The 9,991-nt window shown below is 35.2% G+C and overlaps 1 protein-coding gene across 2 annotated transcripts in view; it reads right to left on the bottom strand.

Annotated features, from left to right (window-relative positions):
- Positions 1 to 2,860: 2,860 nt before the first annotated feature.
- LOC106871796 (kinesin-like protein KIF25) overlaps positions 2,861 to 9,991 on the bottom strand; it is a 505,449-nt gene continuing 498,318 nt past the window's right edge. For both annotated transcript variants that reach the window (XM_052967307.1, XM_052967306.1), the window contains exon 14: positions 2,861 to 3,527. In XM_052967307.1, coding sequence (XP_052823267.1) covers positions 3,322 to 3,527 — 206 coding nt within the window. In that variant the 3' untranslated portion in view covers positions 2,861 to 3,321. The remainder of the gene's footprint in view (positions 3,528 to 9,991) is intronic.

Genomic DNA, 9,991 nt, shown 5'->3' with positions numbered 1-9,991 from the left:
CCCCCCCCCCCGTTTCCAGTGTGTACTTTTATCCTCATATTCCTTTAATATATGGTGCATTACAACTGTTACACATTTTGGTGTTCATTTTTCCTACTGGGTTCAGATCTAGATATTTATCCAAAATACCCTGCTGGACAAAATCCCCGGCAGTCAATATCCCCAGTTCTTTCTTTACAAGAAAAATATTTTAGGAAAGTGAAATTTTATAAAAATTTTAAATATTTATTAGTTGATATTTTTATCCAGGGTTGTTTTGTCCTCGGGGAAGATTTTATCCTTGATGGGGATTTTGTCCTGATAGCTATGCCTGCACCTTATATATATATAGCGAGAGAGAGAGAAAGAAAGCAGAGCGTGTGTTAGGGTGAGTGGTGAAGTGAGTGATTTGATGTGAAAGTGAGGTTAAGACAGGGTTGTGTGATGTCTCTGTGGCTGTTTAATTTATATATAGATGGTATGGTAAGAGAGGTAAATGCTAGGGAGCCCAAATGGTAGGAGAAAATGGAGAGAAATAGCAGGTAGTAGATGAGGGATGAGGGATGAGGAAGTGTGAAGACGAGCAGGAATGAGAGAAAATCTAACAACCAAAATGGATAGATGAATGTTGAGGTGGTTTGGTTACATGGAGAGGATGGATGAGGAATGGTAAGGTGATGAAGGCAGAGAAGTGGTAGGCAGAAGAACCAGAGGCAGACCTCGGTTTGTGTGGAAGGATGGAGTGAGAAAAGCTTTGGTTGTAAGAAGTGTTGGAGTGAGAGAGGCAAGAGAGTTCATAAATGATAGGAAAACTTGGGGAGTGTTTGTGGACAGATAAGTGAATTTGATGCTGCTCAAAGGGGTGCAGAACCAGCATATGCTGTTGGGCCCCACTGTTGATACTGTGGGTGATTTTTGGCAGCCCAAGTTGAGGATTGAATGTACCAGATTCATTGTTATTTAACAATTCATCAGTATTTGCACAATACTCTCTCCACCTGGCTGCTGATGGTAAGAGTGGCAGTTTGTTTAACAAAATGTAATTTTCAGGATATGTTAAGCTTAAAATTGTGAACTATTAACTCTTTAGCATTTAATTTGACTATATCCAGCCAAAATATTCCACCTTCTTAATATTCAAAGTAACCAGATCTGGCTCTTCATACCTACCCTACAATGTCGTTGTAAAAATATACTACCACATCATAAAAACCGTGAAGCTACAAGATAAGTCATGATTAATTCAAAACTATGATTTATTTAATCATTTAACAAAATAATCTGAATGCTGAAGGGTTAAACCTTATCTTTCATGTCTTTTCCTTTTATTGCATGCTTGGCCCATTCTGTCATGATTTTCATCTTCTTTATTTGGTAGAGTTTGTGCTTTATAACTGTACATGTTAACAATGAATTTATCACTCTTGTATACAACACGTTTTAATCTTACAACAGAATTTATTCTGAAGTCAGGTTATTTATTATTTTAACCCTTATTATGACACTTTCCTGTATGACAAATTTTGAAATCTTTTATTAAAGAAACGCAAAGAGAAAAATATTCAAATGTAGAAATAGGCAGTGTATTAGAAGAGTGTCAGAGGAATAAAGTAGGGATTCTTAGTCTTTTGTAACCTATCTTCTGTCACTGAATGATATTTTACAAACCCACCACCTTGTTATATGGAACCCACCTACCAAAAGGATACAGTAGATTATTTTGCACAAACAAAAGTTAATTTTGTGCGGTAGCTTATCATGTATATTTTCTATACTACCCATTCTAGTATGTATATCTTTATAAGGTATTTGCATGGAGCTATGTTAAATTTTTATGAAAATTACCAAAGACAAAGACATGAATTTATATAAGGAAATTATATTTAGAAAGAAATATGAATGAATTAAGTTAAAATATCAGGAAAACATTATATTCCCAAAACATATTTTAAAATTGAAAAACTAACTAATAGATACTATTTTGTGCTTGATAAGAATTTACTCTTTTATTTTTTATCTTTTACTTGTTTCAGTCATTAAACAAGTCATACTGGGGCACTGCCTTGGAAAATTTTTAGTTGAATAAGTTGACTCCAGTACTTGTTTTTAAAGTCTCGTACTTATTCTATCAATCTCTTTTGTTGAACTACTAAGTTAATGGACATAAACACACCAGTACCAATTGTCAAGTGGTAGTGTAGGTTCAAACACAAACACATAGACACACACATGTACACATATATACAACAAGCTTCTTTCAGTTTCCATCTACCAAACCCATTCTCAAGGATTTGGCCAGCCTGGGGCTATAGTAGAAGACACTTGCCCAAGGTATCATACAATGGGACTGAACCTAGAACTATGTGATTGGGAAGCAAGCTTCTTACCATGCAGCCACGCTTGTACCTACTTTAAAAAATTGGGTTCAATATTTGACAAACAGAGCCTCATACATTCCCATTCACATATTTCATGATCTGCTCCACTGCTTAGCTAACAGTTGTACTACAGATACAAGGAAGGATATGCCAACAACAACTTTATTTCTGGCTTAAGACAGAGATATTAGTGGTTTTATTTACACACACACACACACACAAACATGCACGCACGCATGCGCACACACACATATCACTGTTATCTCAATGTTTGCCTCATTCTAATCCAAGCAAAGAGTTGTTTTGAAAATGTATTTAAAAACATTGTATTTTGTTTATATATTTTATTTTTAAGAAAAATCAGGACCCTTTAAGCATCCAATTCCTCCTTGACATTTGCAGCCCCACTTCTGAGCTCTCAGTTCCTAAGGGAGCCACTGTACTCCAGGTTAAGAACTATTGAAATAAAACACGATGTAGAAAATAAAAAAAAAAGAAAAACGTTTGATATTTTGGAAACATCTTTATTTATTTATTTATTCATAATAATAATGAAAATAATAATAATAGTAAAAGTGGTGAGCTGGTACAGTCATTACCATGCCTGAGAAAAATACTTAGCAGCATTACTTCTGACTTTTTACATTATGAGTTCAAAAGCCAAAGGATTGATAAAATAAAGTACCAGTCAAGTACTCAGGTCAATATAATCAATTTGTTCTTCTCCTCAAAATTTCTGCACAAAAATTAGAAAGAATTATCATTAATTTCAATTGTTGTTGCTGTTGGTTTTGAATCCTATACAATTCTGATATTTTTTCCCCAGACATCTAGTACTACATTATTTAATGTTCCTTTCTTTTCAAGATGGTAGTGTGTAATTTGAGAAAGTTTTGGCTACTATTTCTAGCATACCAGCAACTATACAGAGGCTGTCTTTGTTGGCTTGTTTAGTTGTTTACTGTTATTTTGTTACTGGCGGGGTTTTGGAATGACTTCTGTTGATTGCAGAAACTTCAGATTTCTCCATGGTTGTTGGCAATCTACGTTTAGCTGGACCTCTTTGAACCTGTCTGGCTCTTTGCCCGAAGCCAAGACATTGCAGAGATTCAGTAATGTAGTGCTTGGTTGGAGAAACACATAGCAGCAGTAAGAGTTTAGCATTGCCACCTACAATATATGAAATATATTGAGAATATGTAGAAAACACATAAAATAATATGAATCACATGTAAAATATATAGAAAACAAAATATAGAGAAAATATCTGTAAAATATATGAAAAATATAAGGCTGTTATTTTAAAGAAATATTAAGAATAACAATAGAACAGTTACTGATAGGTGATGGTGGACACTCAATGATAAAAGTAGAATTTCACCTGGTATAATTAGTCATAACAAATTTGATAATACATGTAATTATATATAAAATTGTATAGGATATGTGTACAATATATAATACAATACAATACACCTTTATGCATTTGTTTTGCAAGATTCTTGATGTGTAAATATGTGTGATTGAAACAGATATTGTTAAACTTGGGGATAATAACTTTTTCTTTTGCCAATAGAACATGTGTGCTATTTATGTCATCTTCACTTTACTTTTTATTTGTATTATTTTATGACAGATATAGAGATGTAGAATGCAGATAGAGATACATAACCACAGAAGGACAAAATGGAATAAGCAGGACAGAAGGAGACACATGGGACAGAATCACTGAAGAGGCCACAGAAAGTGTGAGGAAAGAACTTTGACCAACAAATAAACTAAAAATAATGCAAATAAAACTAAAATGAAGATAAAATAAATAGTGCATATGCTTAAATGGTGAAAATAAAAATAAATAAATCACCATCCTCAAGTATAATAATAACAATATGATGTAATATATCAGATACTATTTGTGATATGACACACACACGCACACAGCAATAAGAAAATGGAGGGGATCAAGAGATGGTATTCATCAATTTTAGACATTATATTATATCTATTTATTTATTAAAAAAAAAAACAATTATAACAATATACATACATGTTTAATATATTCTGCTTTACATATATAATATATAAAAATACCAGTAATTATTAAAATATATAACATAGAACATGGAAAGTAGGATAGTATCTTATATAACATAGAGCATAGAAAGTAGGATAGTATCTTACAGAGTGAGGTACTATGGCTTCTTGGCTGAAACAGCTATAAGATACTATCCTACTTTCTATGCTCTACGTTATATATTTTAATAATTACTGGTATTTTTATATATTATATATGTAAAGCAGAATATATTAAACATGTATGTATATTGTTATAATTGTTTTTCTTTTTTAAATATAAATAAATAGACATAATATTATGTCTAAAAGTTGATGAATACCACCCCTTGATCCCCTCCATTTTCTTATTGCTGTATAAATTAAGGGTAAAAAAAACCTTTTACCCTCGCCCATTTATTACATTCAGAAGTGTAATTGCCATGCAATGAAAAAACACTTGTGCATTAATAATTGGGTATTCTACCAGCAGTATATTGGATAGATATTATCCCTTAGTTGGTTGGATTCACAACCTCTAACTCTCTTGGAATTAAATATATATATATATATATATATATATATATATATATATATATATATATATATATATATATATATATAATGTTAAATATGCTTATAATATGCAAAAGTATATTTATGTAAATATATATAAATATATATAAATTATATAATAAATATATGGAAAAAATATATATAAAGTAGCTGAAAGATATGTAGACAATGTATATACAATATATAAAAAGTATTTAAAATACATAAAAAAAATATAAGGAACATATAAATAGCATATAACATATTTAGAAAACAGACAAGTTATAAAGAATATCCTTCCAAAATATCATCTTCAACTACTTTTAGACCCACTTTCCATCTTAGTTGGATTGAGCAGGTGATCAGAGCTTCATTCCTTTCTTTGATGCATCAGAGATCCAGATATAACTTGTATCTTTTATTTTTTACTTGCTTCAGTCATTAGACTGCGGTCATGCTGGGGCACTACTTTGAAGAATTTTTAATCAAATGAATTGACCTACAGTACTTATTTTTGTTCAGCCTGGTACTTATACTATTGGTCTCTTTAGCCAAACACCAGTTGTCAAGTGGTGGTGGTGAGGATAAACACAGACACAAAGACACACACGTACCCATGCACACACACACACACGACGAGCTTCTTTCAGTTTCCGTCTACCAAGCCCACTAACAAGGCTTTGGTTGGCCTCAGTCTTCACTAGAAGACACTTACCCAAGGTGCCACGTAGTGAGACTGAACCCAGAACCATGTGGTTGGGAAGCAAGTTTCTTACCACACAGCCATACCTATATTTTTGACATGGTTCCTATAGTTAGATGAGCTTTTTAACAGTAACCACTTTAAAGAGTGTACTAGGTGTACTTTATTAAGAAAGCAGTACTAGAAAGGTTGTCTGTCTCCTAGAAGGTTAATGAGCTCCATTTGTCTCTGTTCTTTCAAAGCAATGCAACCACGAGTGTAAATAGAAAGGGACTGATAGCCAAAAGAGAGAATGAGTGTGAGTGGGGGAGATGGTGAGAAAATAGTATAGGGGGAGAGAGAACACAGAGAAAAGTAAGGGAGGAGAGACAGGAGAATGAGAGGGGGAGGGAGAGGGAGAGAGGAAACCAAGAGAGAGGGGTATTAGTTACTTAGTAATCATTGATTTGAATGTTGAATAGTAAAGAGCATAAACAATGTGATGTGATGGTAATAAAAATGTGGTACCATGGAGAGAGAGAGAGAGAGCATGTATTAGATAGCAACAGAGGTGCTACTGGTATGTAATAGTGGTAGATGTCAATGGAGAGTCAGAGGCAGTAAGATTAGTAAATGAATTCACAAAATTTGAATAAACTTTTTTTTTTAATTCTTACAAGAATGATTTATATTTGTTACAAGCCCAAGTGAAATGAAACATTTCTTCCCTTTTTTCTTCACACTCATATGAAGAACAAGAATTCACCCAGTAGCAATGGGGCTGCCTTTCCCCACCACACTCAGCCATGAAAAACAAATTGAACTAAGCAAAGTTTTTCATCTACTAAATGTTGATGAAGCAAACTATTCTTGATTTCCTTGGATCCTGTGATGACAACAGCTACCATACAGGTGATGACACTATGTCACAGTTACCACAGAGTTTATCACAGTATTCTTAAATTCATTTACTTGTTTCAGTCATTTGACTGCAGCCATGCTGGGGCACCACCTTAAAGGGTTATAGTTGAAGAAATTGACCCCAGGACTTATTCTTTGTAAGCCTAGTACTTATTCTATCGGTATCTTTTTGGCGAACTGCTAAGTTATGGAGACATAAACATACCAACATCGGTTCATTATTTAGATTTGATGGATATTTGTCATATAGCGTAGTTGTTAAGAACGTGGCCTACTAACCCCAAGATTCCAGGTTCGATTCCAGGCAGTGACCTGAATAATAATAATAATAATAATAACATCAAAAAATACCTTAGGAATGAGAACCCAAGTTCAAAATTTCCCCAAGACACCTGATGAAAGTTGGAAGGTATATCAACCAAAATGTTATATGAACAACAAACAAGATGAGGACAAATATCCGTAAATTGTAAATAATGTACATAATTTCTCATCTCTTAAATATAGAACCAACATCGGTTGTCAAACGATGGTGGAAGGGACAAACTCAGACACACATATACACAACAAGCTTCTTTTAGTTTCTGTGTCCCAAATCCACTCACAAGGCTTTTGTCAGCTCGGGGTTATAGTACAAGACACTTGCCTAAGGTGCCATGCAGTGAGACTGAACCCAAAACCAAGTGATTGAGAAACAAGCTTCTTACCACACAGCCACACCTGCACCTATGTTACAATTATCAAAGACCTGATACCACTGTTTCAATTACCATACAATGTTGCAGTTACCATACAGTTGATCACACTATGTTACAGCTACCATAATCATGATGACATCATGTTACAATTACCATAGAGATGACGATATTCTCTAATCATAGACTTTATGATACTATGTTGCAGTTGCCATAGACTTGAACCTATGTTAAGATTATCACAGTGTTGGTGACACTCTGATAAAGTTACCATAGTCTTGATTAGCATGGAGTAAGAGACAAATACATAAATTACTTGATTGTGTAATATTAACGCTTTACTTAAGAAATATATGAGGAACAAACAATTCTTTATTTCGTTTATACAAATGTTAGACATCAACAGTGGATGCAGTATGGATGAATGCTTAAGAAGTTTGTTTTTCAACCATGAGATGCCTGATTCAGTTCTACCTTGCGACATTTTGAGTAAACATCATTTTCTATAGCTTTGGAGTAACCCATACCTTGAGCATGAAATTGAGTTGATGAAAACTGTATAGAATCCCATCAAGTGGATCATACTTGTAATCCAAAAGAGACAGCCTTGTCACACATTGTGTCATACTGATCCTGTTTGAGAATTACTTTAAGAGTACTCATGTGTCTGTGGAATTTTCACCCTCTTATATGTTAATTCAAGAGCAGGTTATTCAGTTGACTGAACGAATGCATCCTCATGGCACACCATATCACTGACTGTAACTGAACTTTCATTACCATAATTATCACTGTTGTAATGAATATGGTCCTCCTCCTCATCATCATCACTACTACTACCACCGTTGCCACTACTGTCCCTGTTTTATTGCCATACATCATCTCAATGTATGTACCATACACACACAACACACAGTCTGTTGCATCCACATCTTTCAGTTATTATCAATGGGTAGTGGCTGGATTAGACTTTGTAAATTCATTAGAATCAGTAGGAGTTCACTTTCAGCTCCTGTGAAACTAGGTCTCCCAACTGTGTTGTAGTAACAGGCTAACAAGAAAGCCTCTATGGTCACTTGACATCTTTTTCTTCTTTAATCCCTAGCTGATGACTGGAGGAGAAGGCTATCCTCTTGACCAATACTCTGCTGTGGGTGCTGTTGGATGATGTTATTCCATGTACTCTGGTGATGATATTATTCCGTGCTTTCTGATCCCTAGTGCTGGCCTTAGTGTACTTAAAGTTGAAGTGTTGGTATTTCAGGTCATCCTCGATCTGTTTTGCCTATGTCTTCTTTCCTACATTGCACTGGATTCTCCAGGGCATGAATCACTGCTGCCACAAAAGTTGGTGTGGTAGTCTTCTAGTGCTCATCCTGCAGACATAGCCAAACCACTGTAGCCTGTGCTGCTGGACTTGGTCTTCAATGGTTGGCTGTGGCTGGCATTGTTCTCAGATGTTGTTGTTTAAGATTCAGTCATAAAGAGAGACACCCCATTTGAAACACTTCAAGCTTGTTCAGGTCTTGTTTGAGGATGGTGTTCAGGTTTCAGTGCTGTAGAGCATGACAAGCAGAATCAACATGTAGAAAAGATGGACCTTGTCACTTGACATGCTATAACTAGCAGCCAAGGCTCCTTCAAATCACAACCTACTGTCTTATAAAAGGGATGACACACCTTCTAATCACACAGCTATGCCTTTGCCTTGGGTATAATGTAGAAATGAACCAGGGATTCATTGATGAAGACAAATGAAGTAGATCTAGGTGGAAATTGAAATCAGGTTGCATGTTATAGAACTGTCACATGATCAGAGGCTTGGATGGGGTAGAAGGGTGGATGATTATTGTGTGTATTTGTGTGTTGTGGGGGTAAGTGTATAGGTAGGTGGGTACCACAGCAATTAGAGTTCAGGTTGCAGAAGGATGGGGGAGGCTGGAGAGGTGTTAGAAAGGTAGAGGGACAGGAAGGGAGGACCCAACATGATGGTGGCAAAGTGGTTAAGTGAAATGTAAAGAGAAAGTAGGTGGTGGAGGAGAAAAGTATGAGGAGGAGTGCATGGAGAAAATGAGAGGAGAAGAGAGAGAGAGAAAGAAAGAGAGAAAGATTGAAAAAGCACAGCAACAGTGGGTAGTTGTGGAAGGATGGATACATTAAGAAGTAGAGCAGAGGATAAGGAAGAGAGTAGCTGGGAGTTAATGAAAACAATTCTAGTGAAGTGGGTTATAGGGGGCAAACAAATTAGTGCAAAGTGAGAGAAAGAGAGAGAGGAGTAGTGCCAGAAGCTAAGAACAATATTGGGATAGGAGGGGATCAGGGAGAAGGTACAGGAAGAAGTGAGGAGGTGAAGAGAGAAAGAAAGAGAGGGAGAGATGAAGGAGGAAGAGAAATGGGGTTGGAAGAATTAATGGTAGAAAAATAATTAGTATGTGTGTGAGTGTGTGTATCTGCGTGTCTGTGTACATATGCCCATGCACGTGTGTGTGTGAATATATGTGCGTATCTGTTGCAGAGAAAGAGGAGGCAAGAAGTGAGAAAAGAATAATTAAAGAAATCAATGATGAGAGAGAAAGAGATATATGCGTCAAGAGAGAGAAGAGAGACGATAGACATATCTATAGACAAATACACATATACATGTGCCTGTAAATGTGTTTGTATCTTTGTATACATATGTATGTGTGTGTGTGTGTGTGTGTGTGTGTGTGTGTGTGCGTATATATATA

This window comes from Octopus bimaculoides, chromosome 4 (assembly GCF_001194135.2).
Source record: "Octopus bimaculoides isolate UCB-OBI-ISO-001 chromosome 4, ASM119413v2, whole genome shotgun sequence".
Taxonomy (NCBI): domain Eukaryota; kingdom Metazoa; phylum Mollusca; class Cephalopoda; order Octopoda; family Octopodidae; genus Octopus; species Octopus bimaculoides.
The sequence above is the reverse complement of the archived record's forward strand: the minus strand, read 5'-3'. Positions and strand labels throughout refer to the sequence as shown.